Source organism: Aotus nancymaae, unplaced genomic scaffold, assembly GCF_030222135.1.
Source record: "Aotus nancymaae isolate 86718 unplaced genomic scaffold, 86718_ANA_hifiasm-v0.15.2.pri h1tg000057l, whole genome shotgun sequence".
Lineage (NCBI taxonomy): Eukaryota > Metazoa > Chordata > Mammalia > Primates > Aotidae > Aotus > Aotus nancymaae.
In genome coordinates, this window is record NW_026988471.1 from 32,070,963 (window position 1) to 32,087,586 (window position 16,624).

The following is a 16,624-nucleotide window of genomic DNA, read 5'->3' on the forward strand; positions in this document are numbered from 1 at the left end:
CTTTGTGTGTGTGTGTGTGTGTATGTGTGTGTCTGTGTGTTTTATACTGCCATGTGACATCTTCATAATGGTTTGCTTATTCTTTGCCATTCCCTATGTGCATATTGCCCTTGAGTACTCTCCAGGGGGAAGAGGTTTTCTGCATCAAATCATAGCTGACACTTTAATTTACTCGAATGCCCATCCTGCTTGTTGAGTAGCATTCACACATCCTTCTCAACAACTTGAAGGCAGGCAGGGTGCCATCGATCACTTGAATTTTGTGGAGAAAAACTGGCCCTGGGAGACTGAAGGTGACACCTGCACCTTCCTCCTGCATCCCTGTTTCCCCTTCTGCTTTTTCTTACTCCTGATTATGAAACTAAGGACCCTCAACACGGGAGCATGGATTAGATTGTGTTGGACTGGACTTCTGTGGGAAACTTTTTACGGCCTATTGGGGGTTCCTTTCTGTGAGGTCCAAAGCCCTTTTCTTAACTGGAAAAGGCCTTGTGTTCTGCCAGATCCTCCCACCCTCTCCACAGGTCAAATAATGGATTTAGTAGAAATATGGAAAAGTTTAGTCCGTATATGCGCCAAAAATTGCCACTAGGAAGGCAGCAGTGTAAACAGTGTGTGACTAATTCTTTCTTTTAAGGAAAGCAGTTTTATGCGATTGTTTCCCTGCTGCTTACAAAGATACAGAGGTTTCCGCATATTCAAGTCTTCAGATGGCCAGCCATACCCCAGTCTCTGGCCTGTTTCTCTTGTCCTTTCTTTTCTGTGTGTCACTAGTATCTCTCTGTCACATAATATGCAGTCATATTTTGGCTCTCACCATTCCTAACAGCACACTGTTGATTTCTCTGGCCCTTGTTAGTCTAGAATAGTGACCTTCAACCAAACCCAGCGGCCTTTCCTAACTTCTTTTTCTTTTTTGAGACAGAGTCTCCCTCTGTGGACAGCCTGGAGTGTAATAGCGCGATCTCGGCTCATTGCAATCTCCGCCTCCCAGGTTCAAGTGATTCTCCTGCCTCAGCCTCCCAAGTAGCTGGGACTACAGGTGTGCACCACCACACCCAGCTGATTTTTGTATTTTTAGTAGAGACGGGGTTTCACCATGTGGGCCAGGATGGTCTCGATCTTTTGACCCCATGATCCACCCATCTCAGCCTTCAAGAGTTCTGGGATTACAGGCATGAGCCACTGTGTCCAGCCCCTAATTTCTTATTCCTTTGGCTTCCTGCAGCAGTTTGCAGGTGATCCTCTCCTGCTTCCTCCTAGAAACTTTCTTTCACTTACCATTTATGAACTGACTTGATTCTTGTTTTTCTCCTCTTCTGACTTTTCTTTCCTCCTATATTCTCTTTATGTGTCTGCCATTAAGTGTGAGTATCCTCCAAGACTGTGTGGTTCTATGTTGTTTTTCCTGAAACATTTTTGCATTTGAAGATGGTGGCCTGTCCCAGAATGTCACTATTCCTAAACTCAGAGGCTTTCCCTAACCTCTCCTTAGAGATCTACCCCACATTTCTGTTTCTAAATGAACGTAATCATCCTTGCACTCTGATAGAGTAGCCCTTTCTTCTGGCAGCTGTGACTCGGCACACCTCTTTGCACTTACTTTTCCCCTTGTCTTTGAACCAGAAATATCCTTCCAGTGGGCTTGAAACCTCTGAGTGTTGCTGTACCCCTTCCCTCGCTGTCCCTGCCCCTTTGCTCATTTGATCCTCAGGTCCTATTAGTTCTTCTTACAGTTACCTCCCTATGGCCCCTTCTCGATTTATTCACTTTAGTTGTTGTCTAAAATGTCTTGCTCTAGTAGATGAAGACCTAGCTTATTTACTTCACCCCCTGTCCCCCAGCTTTCCTCCCAAAGTCATTATAGGTACACTGGGAGATGCTGGGGGTTCACATACAGACCAACACAAGAAAGTGAGTATCCCAATAAAGCAAGTCACGTGAATGTTTTGGTTTTAATGCATGTGAAAGTTATGTTTACCATATACCATTGTCTACTAAGTGTGCAACAGCATTATGTTCAAAAAACAATTACATTAATTGTTTAAAAATGGAAATTAATTTTTAAATTAAATTTTAAAATGCTTTAATGCTCGAAAATGCTAATGATCAAATGAGCTTTCAAATCATATGTGATCTTTGCTGGTAGAAAGTTGTTTTTTTTTTTTTTTTGAGACAGTCTCTGTTGCCCAGGCTGGAGTGCAGTGGCATGATGTTGGCTCACTGCAACCTCCATCTCCTGGGTTCAAGTGATTCTCATGCCTCAGCCTCCTCAGTAGCTGGGGTTACAGGTGTGCACTATCACACCTGGCTAATTTTTGTATTTTTAGTAGAGACAGGGTGTTACCATGTTGGCTAGGCTGATCTTGAACTCCCGACCTGAGGTGATCCACCCACCTCAGCCTCCCAAAGTGCTGGGATTACAGATGTGAACCACCATGCCTGGCCCTGTAATCTTTCTGCTGGTAGAGAGTCTTGCCTTGATGTTGGTGTCTGCTGACTGATCAGGGTGGTGGGTGCTGAAGGTTGGGGTGACTTTGGCAGTTTTGAAAATAAGACAACAAAGAAGTTTATCAGGTCAACTGACTCTTCCTTTTATGAAAGATTTCTCTGTAGCATGTGATGCTGTTTGATAGCATTTCACCCACAGTGAAATTGCTTCCAAAATGAAAGTCAGTCCTCTCAAAACCTGCTGCTGCTTTATCAACTAAGTTTATGTAATTTTGTAAATCCCTGGTTGTCATTCAACAATGTTCACAGCATCTTCAGCAGGAGTAGATTCCATCTCAAGAAACCATGTTCTTTGCTCATCCATAAGAAGCAGTTTTTCATTCCTCCAAGTCTGATCATGAGATTATAGCTGTTCAGTCACATCTTCAGGCTCCACTTGTAACTTTCTTTCTCCTACTATTTCCACCACATCTGCAGTGACTTCCTCTACTGAAGTCTTGAACTTTTGACCTTAGGGTCATCCATGAGAGTTGGAATCAACTTCTTATAAATTCTTATTAATGTTGATATTTGGACCTCCTCTGATGAATCACAAATGTTCTTAATGGCGTATAGAATGATGAATCCTTTCCAGACATTTTTGAATTTACTTTGCCCAGATCCATCAGAGGAATCACTATGTCTGGCAGCTGGAGCCTTAAGTAATGCATTTCTTAAATAGTAAGACTTGAAAGTCAAAATAACTGCTTGATTCGTGGGCTACAGAATGGATGTTGTGTTAGCAGGCACCAAAAAAAAAAAAAATGAACCTTTTTGTACATCTCAATCAGAGCTCTTGGGTGACCAGATAGATTGTCAATGAGCAGTAGTATTTTGAAAGGAAATCTTTTTTTTCTGAGAAGTAGGTCTTAACAGTAGGGTTAAAATCTTTAGTAAATCATGCTGCAGACACATGTGCTGTTATCCAGGCTTTGCTGTTTTCTTTGTAGAGCACAGGCAGAGTAGGTTTAGCAGAATTCTCAGGAGTCCTAGGATTTTTGGAATGGTAAATGAGCACTGGCTTCAACTTAAAGTCATCAGCCGCCAACAAAAGTCAGCCTGTCCTTTGAAGCTTTGAAGTCAGGCATTGACTTCTCCTCCCTAGCTATGAAGTCAACCTTTACTTGACTTGGTTTAAGTATTCTGAACCTTTCTGTGGTCCCTGTGACTACTGCTTCCTCTGTGTCTGTAGTCTTCCAGAGTGACTCCTGACCATTGAACTTGAACTACCGGGTTATAACCCATTAGGGAACTCATGAAGTCATGAAATACATGTAGTGGTTCAAGACTATATTAAAAGAATAGCTTAGAAGAGAAAATATCAGGGTGCCCTGCACATCATAAGGGTAAACACTGTTTTGTAAAATTTGTTTTAGTTATACGAAAACACAGACATATCTATAGATATATATTGGATCTCCATGTAAAATGCACTTTTTACTGTAGGTTGAGGTGAAAGAAGTTAGAAAATGATTTTTTAAGGCCATAGCTTGCTCCACCCTATTATAATAGTCAGTGTTTCTCGGTGCATTTTGAATCTCTTACAGATTTGTTGAAATGTCTCTTGTGTGTTTCTTAATGGATGATATGAAACATATTTATTAACCTGTGTAGAACAGATCTGGATCAATCAGAAGAGATGCTGGAGTAGAGACCCTGAGTTCTCCAGTTCTGTCAAATGTTAACTCTTTATTTATAGGATTAAGGAGATGTCTTAGGGGGCCCAGTGGATGGGATAGGAAGATCCACGAGTGGAGAGGAGCTTAGGGCATTAGGACAGTAGCTCTTCACCATACAGAGTATTTAAATATTTTAAACCACTAGTGTGGCTGTACTATTGCATAACAGCTAGATATCAACCCTGGGTTTATATCTTTTTAATGTCTTACCTGTAACTTTAAAGGTATCTTTGGAGGAGGGAAAATATATGGGTGCCTCCACCAATGACATTGAACCCGAATCCCTGTAGTTTTTAATTTTCTCCTTCAAAGTCCCCCACTTAAAAAAGTTACAGTTACATTGCTATGATTAATTTGATGTTCACTGGTGATAATAAAGCCTTTTTTTCTGAGAAGAGGGAAGGGAGGAGGAAATCCCAATTTAAATGGAGAGAGACTGTTTCCTGAAATACTCAGAGAAGGAAAGGAAGAAGAAGTAAAGAGGATATATATTTGTAACACTGCAAGGTGGTCTGAAGTGGAAATAACTGTGAATAATGAAATTAGAGGAAAAGGTGGACACCAACCGTGAAGGAGGAAGTGAAGAAGAGAGCATAGAGGGGTGGTTCCACGTGATGTTTGTAGGATGAGTAATGGGACAGTTTCCTCTGCTTGCCCCAGCAGGGGTCCTGTCCATAGCCTTGCTTCTGACTCTGTGGCGCTGTGGGGCAGAGGGGCATCAGCCTGTGGGTTACCTGTGCACACACACCTGTCATGGGGGAAGCCGGAGAAGGTAAGGAAGTGGGGGCAGCTGTGTGTCGCTCCATATTTGCAATGTGTTTGTAACCTGAGGAATAAGTAGAGAGTAGTGGCACTTAACTACTGATTTCCTTAAGGTAGTGATGGCTGAGAGCTGTTACTCAAGTTCTAGACCTAGTACAGCTTGGTTTTACCTTGTTTGTTTATTACCTTTCTGTTACATTCAGGGAAGAAGGGCTCATGCACATGTATGTTTTCAGCTAATATCTTGTTGTCCCCTGCTTCCTTGATTCAGAGGGGAGACAGAGACAACCCCAACTAAAAGGCAGACCCCATACTCTTACCTTTCTGGCTGTGGTTGGGTACATGAATTAGATGCAAGTAGCCCAAGGTCTCCTAGAAGGCTGGGTTTTCCCTTCCCTGAATAGGAGCTAGCCTGTCCATCACTCAGTGGGTCAGAGCAGCATGGCAACAGGGTAGCAGCATGGCTGGAGAGCAAGTTGTTTCTGAGATGCGGAGGAGTCCTCTTTCCAAGAGGCTGATAGAAGAGACTTGTGGTTCTTATCAGTCACTACCAGATGTGTCCAGCTGTTTCACTTGCTGCTCTATCCCAACCAAACACACTTAAAGTTTAAAACAACACTCACATCATCAAAAACAAGTCTTCACAATGTTAAACCTTAGGCTTTTAGTAATTTAGTCATTAGTCTGGTGACAAAGGGAGTGCCCTTGCGTGGTATTGCATCTGGGAAAATCCAGCCCTAAAATAGATGTTTCAGTCTTTCCTGAGGCCACAGGGTTTAAAGGGGATAGATCCATCTGGGAAAATCCAGGCCCAAAATAGATTTTCTAGGCTTTCCTGAGGCCACAAGGTTTAAAGGGGGTAGATCCAGATTACTGACTAAGAGGAAAGCACCCTAACTCTAGCCTCTTTTATTCCTTTATCTCTCATGAATGCCTTGTCCCACAGAATAGCTCATTCACCAGCTCCGATGAGAATGAATCCAATAGAGTGAGACTATTCAAGTTTCATTTACTGCTTTTGGTATGAGACATTGTATGGTGGTATTTTGGGTGGCTTGGCAATTTGCCTATTGCACTGACTGCCATGGCATCATTTCTTCCCCTTGCTCAGATAGTCCCTCCTCAGGGTCAGTCTTTTGGGTCAGATTACATTAGAGAGCATGTTTACTTTTAAAGGCCCAGTTTGCTGCAAAAATGCACTGTTCTAACAATTTCAGTAGCCATTTTGCATATTCTGGAATTAGTTGGTATATCTTCTTTGCATTTTTCATTACTGTTCCTCAGGGAATAACTGAATCTGGGCAGAGGCTTATTTTAAAATATGAATTAGATGCAGTGGAAGAGAACTTCACAGAAAACAAGGGTTGGGCCAGGAGGGTGAGAACGTAGTAATCATGTTCAGAAGTTCCCAGAAGTCTTGACTTGTGCTATTAAAAAGATAATGAGAGTATAATTATAAAACATTTAACTCAAATAGTACAATTTATATCATTATGAGATACAGCATAAAAATTGTTTCCCTAAAGTGGCCTCGTAATTTATATTTCAAAAGGGAACTAAAATTATTTTTTTAGTTTACATTTGTTCAGATTTTTACAGTCATTTTTTTCTCAGCTCAGTGTCACAGAGATTCTACACTACAGATCAGAAAACTGAGGCTCAGAGATTAACCAGCTAACCTTTTAGTATTAGGCAGAGTTGGAAGGTCCCACTGTATCATACAGGCTTTAATTATTCATGGTCGGTGTTGCTTAACCGATCAAGGTGGGGATTTCTTGGATAATGCCCCTCCTGTGCTTTCTTCCCTGTTTCCCCCCTTCTCATTTCCAGTGCTGCACACTTAATGTATATGTATTACCTGTTTGTGTATACATCTTTGTCTTTTTTCCCTTTTTAGAGATGGGGTCTCACTCTCGTCGTTCAGGTTGTAGTGCAGTGGTGCAGTCATAGTTCATTCCAGCCTCAAACTCCTGGGCTCAAGCGATCCTCCCATCTCAGCCTCCTGAGTAGCTAGGACTACAGTCATGCGCCATCAAGCCTGGCTCCATCTTTTTCTCAAATATAAATGCCATGTTTTTGCGTGAAGGCTTATGGCAGCTGTGCTCTGAATCCTGTGATAAAAGTTACCCATGATCCTACTTATCATTACGCTTCTTAACTAGACAGGCAGAATCCCTTTCATGAAGGATGCTTCTGAGAGTAAGCTGTCATTTACCTTCTTGTATGTCATGAATGGTCAGTGACAGTATTTGAAGGACAAAAATGAGCCTTGCTTGAAATTGATGTTGCTTTCTACATTTAACTCATTTCTTATTCTTTCCTTCTTAGTTGACTTTTAAAATTCCATTATTTTGGCCAGTCATGGTGGCTCATGCCTGTAATCCTAGCACTTTGGGAGGCCAAGGCAGGTGGATCATGAGGTCAGGAGTTCGAGACCAGCCTGGCCAACATGGCAAAACCCAGTCTCTACTAAAAAATGCAAAAATTAGCCGGGTGTGGTATTGTGGTAGTAGGTGCCTGTAATCCCAGCTACTCGGGAGGTTGAGTCAGAAGAATCGCTTGAACCTGGGAAGCGGAGGCGGCAGTGATCTGAGATGGTGCCATTGCACTCCAGCCTGGGCGACAAGAGGAGGATTCCATCTCAAAAAGAAGAGTCCATAATTTAATTCCTTCTCTTCACTTTGTTTCTTCCCAGAGTTACTCCCCTTTCCTCCCAGAGCATGATGATTCATCATGGCCAGACCCAAGAATATGTGCTGAAGCCCAAGTACTTTCCAGCCCAAAAGGGGATTTCAGGAGAGCAGTCCACCGAACCTTCGTTCCCTTTAAGATACGTGCAGGATCAAGTTGCGACACCTTTTCAGTGTGAGTATAATCTCATCAGCCATTTTCCTAAGTTACAGTATCAGAGTTTGGAAACATTTTGTTCAGTGTAGATGGCTTTAATGTGTCACAGTAGATAAAATTCAAGAGTCAGTAAAAAATCCACATTGGTTCCTAAAACAACCAGACAGCACACATTTAGAATGGTTTCCTTCTTCTGAGGAAAAGCAGTTTTTCCTGGATTTTAGAAATAAATCTGAAGTGACCTGCCCGTAATTCTGTTTCTGCAAGATGGCTTCATTTCTAAGACATATTTGCTCTAATTTTGGGTCCAGTCATATGTCTGACATGTTTACATTGATAAAATATTTTCTTTAGTGAGCTAGCCAGGACTCATGCCTCGTGAAATGCCTGAAATGTCCCGCATAACTCTCTGAGGTTCTCCTGTGGTGGATATTTTTATATTATAAGGCTCACCTCGTTTTTAGTATATCAAGCAGCTGGCATGGCAGATTTCTCTGAATTTGTAAAGCACTATTGTATCAGTGGCCAGTTTAGTTAATATCTCGCTATGTGAGAAGCTCAAGGACAAGGCCTGGCTCAGAGGGTGGGGAATGTGATGATTTGTGGTTTAGGTATTACAGAGTGTCTGCTGGCAGCATCCGGAGAAAACGTTCTGGAGTGAGGCGCAGACCATCCAAAGGCGAGAGCTAGACACATGCTCTCGTTGCAGCGGCTTCCTGCCCTGTCACATGTTGACTGATTGCCTGCACCATAGGTAATGAAAGAAAATGCCAGTTGTGAGGTGGAAAAGGACCATCTTTCACCACCGGGAATAGTACGAAGAGTTGAGATACAGCTTTCACTACTGTTTGGCACTTGTGAAGTCCATATTTGTTGTCGCTTTGGTTCCCTACAGCCCTGCACCTTCCCATTTCTGTACTGAATCCAAAGTGATTGACTCTTCCCTCAGAATGGGTCATTTAACCAAAAGAGTATCTAACAGTAGGTTTGCACATCCACGTTTTGTCTTTTGAGAAGGTCCTGCTCAGTGACTGGTGGCTGGACCCCAGAACAATAGTTTTGGTACGGTTTATTGGGATGATGAGGAAAGTGAGCCCTGGGGATCTTAGGGAAGAATACAGAAACCATTTAGATCATTAGGAAAAAATCACTTCCAAGTTATTTGCAAAATAATAAATGCATCTATTTGATTCTTAAAAATCCTTTAATATAGACACTTAAAGAGCCTGTTTCTCTTAAGTGAATATTTCTTGAGTGTACGTATAATATTTTTCTAATTCTAATTTTAAAAATTCAATAAAAGATGTACTTCTTATTTCCTTGGGGTTTTATATAGATGACGGTTTTTTAAAAAGATCTCCCATATCAGAGTGTGATGGTAAGAGAGTTTTTAAAGTTCATAATCATACTGATAAGAGAATTGTGAATTATCTGGAGGAATCAGGAAGAGATGGTTTGAGAACACTGGTATTAAGACTAGAGACTAGACTGTGGTTTTGGTTTGTTTTCTATGATTTGTTATTGGAATGAAAATTCCCACTGCGTGTGTATTCCCACAATCGTGTGCATGTATGTATTTTGAACTCTCAAATCTTGGTTGAACAGTGTTCTGTTATTATATTATAATGTTCTAAATTATATTTTAGAAGAACGTGAAGATAAGTTTCTTATCTGTTCTGTCCATAACTTTCCCACTAATCCTGTTTAAACATATTTTCTACATAGTAGGGAGCTAATAGAAGAATGCAGATTAATACATTACCACAGTGATGGTGTTCTTGGCTCAACCCCGTCCCCCTCAAAGATGGCTCTTGTTCAAAAAGAAGCTCAGGAATTAACTGAGTTAAGCAAATGCCAAACTGAGTTAAGGAAAGACAAGAAGGGAGATGTGGCTATTTTTGCTGAGACCAGAGCTCTACCAAGAGCTGGAGGGTTAGTTGGAAAGTTTTTAAAAGAGGTAATTTGGCAGGACCATGAAGGATACTGAAATAGCAAAATTGAGTGAGAACCACAAAAGATGAATAAAACTGGAAAGGAGGCACAGGTAGTAGGTAGGCCCTAAACATATTCTGTCTCCGCATACTCCCGTTCTGTGGGAGGTAAAAGAGGAGGCTCCGAGGAAGCCTTACGTGGAACAGAAAGGAAGGAAGAGTTAGTACAGAAGTCTGAAGAAAAGCATAAGCTTTCAGTATCTTCGTTTTCATCTTTATAGAAGAGATTGAATGCAAACCGATTAATTTCTTATTGTGCTGAAAGATGTGAAGGTCAAACAGAAGCTGATAATTCTGATTCTTCAGAAAAATAGAAGATACTGAGATCATTTGAGCATGACGTATCTTGGAGTGAAATTGAAGGAGTGATGTATGTCATTATAGTCCATTGCCGTTGCTTTTGAGAAGCTATTAGAACTAGAGAAGACATTTAGGTTGGCAATAACAAGTGTTGTCTTCTCCCTTTAAAAGTAATTAAAAAGGGGGTCTACAGTAATTACCAGTTAGTATGTTTAATATTGATACATAACAAGAGCAATAATAATAATAATAGAGCTCTCATACCTTGAGCTCTAAGCACCGTGCGACTTTTAGCTTATAATAGCAGGAGATAGTAGTGTTTAAGCCCAAGGGAATAAGGATTTGCTCTGGACACTTGGTAAGATAACAAGAATAATTGTTTTGAATAAGCAGGAAAGAGATGAGGATGGAGATGATGGATTTAGTAAAGTAAAATACATTAATGTGTCAAAGGTAACACTCTCCAGATAAAATATTATAGAGGGAAATTAACCAAGTTGCTAGTGAGGTGCTCTCTTTTGGGAGGGATGAGTGTTTTATGGGATTTTCCCAGAGTTTTGTAACAATTTACCATCCCTGTCCAATGTGTACACACTAATTTTTCTAATTTGATTCTGTGTATTTGCCAGTCTTCTGAGTCACTTTCTAGGTAACATGACATCCTGTGTTGGGTGTTTTATGGTCATTAGTAAAGGATATCTTTTTTTTCTTAGCTTGTTTTCAGAGTTCATCCATGTTGTAGCATGTATCAGTATCTTATTCCTTTTTATGGCTGAGTAATACTCCCACATTGTATAGCGATCTATATCTCATTTAATTTATCCATTCATCGGCTGATGACATTTGGGGTTGTTCCCACTCTCTTGGCTATTATAAATAATGGAGTGCAGTGGCATGATCTCGGCTCACTGCAACCTCTGCCTCCCGGGCTCAAGCACTTCTCCTACCTCAGCCTCCCAAGTAGCTGGGATTACAGGTGCACACCACTACTGCCATGTTAGTTTTTGTATTTTTAGTAAAGACAGGGTTTCACCATGTTGGCCAGGCTGGTCTCTAACTCCTGATCTCAAGTGATCCACCTGCCTCGGCCTCCCAAAGTGCTGGGGTTACAGGCGTGATCCACTGTACCCGGCTGGTAAAGGATATCTCTAGTGATAAATTAATAACTTGGTGCTTTGCTTTATTTGTTGGCCTTAAAAGAATTGAATTTGCATCAGTATCCTCTAGAGCAGGGATTGGCAAACTTTTAGGGAATACTTTAGACTTCGGGAGCCAATAGGCAAATTGAGGATGTTAGGGATATTTATATAGCTGTTTTAAATGTATCTAATTAAATGTGTAAATATCATTCTTACCTTGCAGGTTGTAGAAGATCAGGTGGCTGGGTTTGGCTCATGGGCTGTAGTTTGCCAGTTCTTGATCTAGAGACTCACAGTCTCTCAATCCACTGAAAACATCTAGATACTGGACCCGACTGATTGGTGCCTGGAACATGACAAATGTGGCCCAAGAGGCCCTGCCTATAGCAGCTGTCCTTCATTCTCAGTGTCCCCATCAACCCCCCTCCACAGCATGACAATTCTCAGATACATTTTCACTTATTTGAAGGCACCCAGGAAAACATGAACTACCAGGAAACCACTTGTGTTAGATAAGTCCAGTTTCTTTTCATTTTAGAATGACAGGCCACACAGCAACTGGGAAAAAGAATATTTAACTTTTTGAGTTCCTCAAAAAAGTTAAATATAGAGTTATCATATAACCCAGCAATTCCACACCTAGCTATATATCCAAAACAATTGAAAACATGTGTTCACACAAAAACTTGTACATGAATGTTCATAGCAACATTATTCACAATAGCCAAGAGAGTGAGAATAACCCCAAATGTCCATCCACCGATGAATGGATAAACAAAATGAGAGCTATATATATATCCGTACAATGTGGGAGTATTACTCAGCCATAAAAAGGAGTAAGATATTGAAGATATTGATACATGCTACAGCACGAATGAACTTTGAAACAAGCTGAGTGAAAGAATCCAGCCACAAAAGAATCCAGACTACATGCTAGATGAGTCCTTTTATATAAGATGTCCAGAGTAGGCAAATCCACAGACACAGAAAGAAGATTAGCAGCTGCCGGGAACTGGGGAGAGTGGAAATGGGGAGTAGGTATTTATAGGTAAGAGGTTTCTTTTGGGGTGATGAAAATGTTGTGGAATTAGGTGGTCATGCTGGTTGCACAACCTGAAAATACTAAAAAAAAAACTGACTTACACACTTAAGGGTGAATTCTGTGGCATATGACTCATATCTCAATTTAAAATAACAAATATCTATGAAAAATTATTGCCAAGTAGGTGGTTATGAGATTCAGTATCAGCTCCAAGGAACTGAGCTCATAAACTCTCAGAAGTCTAAGGATGGTGTGGGATAGGGGTGGGGTCTGCTTTCCACCATGTTTTCATTGGTGACTTGTAGGAAAGAATTCAATATGTAAACCAAATTCTATTGTGTTTAGTTTAGTATTTTTTTTAACCCAGAGGAAGAAAATGGAAATGACATAACATTTGGAAGACCATTTATAAGAATGCTCAGTCAAGATTAGAATAGCACATGTGCAGGAGCAAACCCAAGTAACTCACACAAAAAGAGATTAGTTTGATACAACCTGCTAGAAAAAGTCCTTGAGGGTATAATAAGTGTCTACATCATACTAGCTGCTATTGTAGTTAAAATGATATGGAATGCTTTATAATATTAAAGCCAGCAAATAATGTTTTAATTACAGTCTATGGTAGAAGGACATGGTTATCATCAGGGTTATAAGACACCGAAGGACTTACTCAGATAATGTAGAGTTACTTCTAAAGGAGATCTTTAGGATGAGCAGCAGGGGTCGTGTGACTGACGTGGTTCCCTAGACGACTGGTTTCCAGATTGTGCAAAGACGATCTAAAAGATTAGGGAAGCTCCAATTTAAGCATTTGCCTCCATAGTCCCTTTTTCTACTACATAACTTTAATATTTGGAATGATTTAGAAATTTGAACTTCTCTAAATTGGATTTCTCATTGCTAATTCCAGTTGTTGTTCTCTCAAGATGGGCTTAGATTTTAAATAGGTTACGTATATTTCAAAGTCATCTAAAGTCTTAGTTCTTTAAATTCCACAAAGCAGAAATTTCAAATTTTAGGAAAGGCAGATGTCACGTTTTATACAGTAACTTCTTAAAGGTCTTTAAACAGATATAGCTCAGGCTCTTAAAAAAATTGTGAATTTATCTCCTGATGTGCTAACATGGGGGAGAAAGAGAGAGAGAAATGCCTGGCATTTGCAAAAACATAGTATTGTTAAATAGCAAAAAAAAAAAAGAAAAAGGAAAGTGAGGACATGCCCACTTTTTACTTAAAGTGTTAAACAATTTCAGGAAAGGCAGATGCCATGTTTTATACAGTAACTTCTTAAAAGTCTTTAAACAGATATAACTTAGGCTCTTAAAAAATTGCCTAGTTGTCTTCTGACGTGCTTACATGAGGTAGAGAAAGAGAAATGACTGGCATTTGCAAACATAGTACCATTAAATTGCAAAAACAGAAAAAAGAAAAGGAAAAGTGAGGACAAGCCCACATTTTACTTAAAGTGTTAAAGCTAACCTTTTTTTGCTGAAATAAGCAACCGTAGAGGTGAAGAAGCACGCACAGGGTCCCTATTAAGTGACTTCTGACAGAAGAAAATGTGATCCCCACCTGCACTGGTACCGCAGGAGACATCTTAGCCCTGAGTTCTGGTCTGTGCTGCCCTCTCCCAGTCTTTGCAGCAGACTGGGGCAGCTCGACTCCCACCCAGCCATCAATCACGGGCTGACTGAAACCTGGCACCTCCATTTGAAGATAGAACAGCTCCCCAGGTCTCCTGAGCTCTGGTCTGACACAGATGCAGAGTCTGTTGATCTCATAGTAGCAGCTTTGTGGCCTGAACTCCTGAATCCCAGTTCTGGCCTGATCACAGTCAATAGTTCTACACCAGGAAAAGTATGGACGCTTTGAACACATGAGGCCTCTTCTTTATACTTTTGTTAATACTGTGGTTGAATGTATTGCTTGTGGCATTAGCCTTCAGGCTTCAGTTCAGACTGACATCAAGAAGCATGGAAAGTATGAAAACATCTCAGGGTTTGATGATAAATGGTTATGTCTCCCCTTGAAAAAGGAAGTTCATGTGTCTGGGGCAAAGATTCTTTATGGTTGTGGTCTGATACTGCAAAGAGGTTACCAGTAAGATTGTCTGTGTCTTCCTGGTTGCCCTGAGTGAAAGAGCAGAGTGGTTTTGCAGAGACTTAGAGGACACATTCAAGATTTTTGCTCTGGCAAAACAAAGCTGAATGTTAGGAGATAGGCAGTGTTTGACATAGACGGGTCTGCTTATGCCAGCCACTTCAGGGAGGTGGAAAAGTACACTGCTTAAAGGCTCTGGATTCCTAGTACCAGAATGCTCATGGGAGGTGTCCCTGGCATAAGTGAGAGCATCCATGATGGGATAGATGCTACAGAAGAGGGACAAATCCTTGGGGTGGCAACTGGATAAAGGCAAATATAGTAAATATAGGTGAGGGGAATTGGAGCAACATTCTTACGCATGGGATGAATTGTAATCCGGAGATCTTCAGAGGAGGAGCCATTTGAAACTGCTATTGAGGAAGAATCTGGTTCTGAGAACCCTTGTGGCCTTAATGTGGATGTTGAAGTTTAGGATATGGATGGTATCACACATCATGTGAAGACAGAAGCAGCAGCAGGAGAAATCTAGTGTGTTGGCAACTCTGCTCCTCTGAGCCATCCTCACTGACAGGTCCTTATAGATTGATTGGGAGCCTTTTAGGGCAGAGCGTTGCAGATGGACCAGGTGGGTCCTTGGAGGAGAGAAGACTTCCAGAGAATAAATCCTGCAGCATGGAAAGTCTTCCCTGCGTGAAGACTACCTTTAACTTGTTGTGTGCAAATAAGCATGTCTTTGGGATTGGCTTCCACTAACCCAGTGGGTACTAAAAGGCAGTGGAAGTTGGACCAGCCAGAAATGACCTTACAAGAGCTGATGAAGACCAACGAAAACTGCTTAAGCATTTAAAAGGAATGTTAGGTGTGAAAACAAACTGCTTTAAAGAAGGAATGATAAAGCTTTATGCCTTTTTTCCTTGCAAAATCAATGAGTTCTTTAGGCTGCTTGGTCACCCATGCACAATTCTGTGTAGGAATCAGGGACTTTGAGCCAGTTCCCCAGCTGTATGACCGTGTGGATGTTAGTACTAAAAATGCCCTGAAAGAAAGTCATCTACTTTTCAATGATTTCTGGCAAATTTTTTGGTTTGACTGCCCAGACAGTGACTGGGTATGGCGGCTCGTGCCTGTAATCCCAGCACTTTGGGGAGCTGAGGCGGGCAGGTCATGAAGTCAGGAGTTTGAGACCAGCCTGACCAACATAGTGAAACCCTGTCTCTACTAAAAATGCAAAAAAAAAAAAATTAGCCGGACGTGGTGGCACGCACCTGTAATCCCAGCTACGCAGGAGAGTGAGGCAGGAGGATCGCTTGAACCTGGGAGGCAGAGGTTGCGGTGAGCCGAGATCACACCATTGTACGACAGCCTGGGCAACAGAGTGAGACTCTGTCTCAAAAAAAAAAAAAAAAAAAAAAAGAGAGAGAGAGACAAAGAAAGTCCAGCCAGTAAAATAACAATATAACCATGTACAGACACTGACACCTGAGAAGGCATTCTGGTGAATGTAGATGAACAGTGTTCTGCTGAGCTGGTATCCTTGGGATCTACTTGATCCTTCTTTTACCCTCCCCCTTCAAGTAGACCCCAGAGCTCAGGAGACCTGGTATCCTTGGGAATCCAGATTTCATTCAAGGACAGGATATGATCTATTGCAAAGAAAGCTTCATGAACAGTCTTGCCATGCACGTTGTGCTTGGTTGGGCGTGTAGGGGAAGATGGTATATCTGAGAGCTATTCAATAACATCCCAGTTCAGGGAAGCCATACAAACATGATTATTCTCTGCCCTCTGATGGGCCACACAAAGTTTAAGATAGCTGTGAAACAGTAGATATGGATTGATTATAAACACTTCCAAGAAGCTCATCCAGCAGTATGAAAACAGCAAAGAAGAAAAACCTTCTAGCGTGAAGGACTATGTAGTTTAAATTCCTCTATGAGCAGATTTCACTGCCAGAGAAAGGTTTTAATTCCAAGGGCCTAAGAGTTCATAACAAACAAGCAAATTCAAGGACATTTCTGGGTGTTGAGACTGATTTTAAGAAACCAATACTGTATGGCTCCAGAATATTCTAGAGTCAAACTGTTTTTTTTTTTTTTTTTTTTTTTTTGCCTAGGGAAAAGTCATACAAATGAATTCACTATTTGCATGTGGGAAACTGTAAAGCAAAGAAAAAGAAAAGAGATGGTGCCTCCTCAGCCTTAGGATTTCTTTGCCAGAAATTGAGGGTTTTGCTTGATTTTACTTCTGGATTGGGAAAGAGTTTTGAGGGAA

At 41.0% G+C, this 16,624-nt stretch overlaps 1 protein-coding gene and 1 long non-coding RNA gene across 10 annotated transcripts in view; one reads left to right on the plus strand and one right to left on the minus strand.

The window, feature by feature from the left end:
- LTBP1 (latent transforming growth factor beta binding protein 1) overlaps nucleotides 1-16,624 on the plus strand; it is a 458,896-nt gene that overhangs the window by 176,458 nt on the left and 265,814 nt on the right. For all 9 annotated transcript variants that reach the window (XM_064363976.1, XM_064363978.1, XM_064363977.1 and 6 more), the window contains one exon: nucleotides 7,627-7,796. In XM_064363976.1, the coding sequence (XP_064220046.1) occupies nucleotides 7,627-7,796 (170 nt within the window). The remainder of the gene's footprint in view (nucleotides 1-7,626; nucleotides 7,797-16,624) is intronic.
- On the minus strand, nucleotides 1,937-11,548 carry LOC135269670 (uncharacterized). Its single transcript, XR_010337914.1, has 3 exons — nucleotides 11,425-11,548; nucleotides 5,252-6,358; nucleotides 1,937-3,479 (listed from the first exon to the last, which is right to left on the minus strand). It is a non-coding gene; the product is annotated as an uncharacterized LOC135269670 (long non-coding RNA).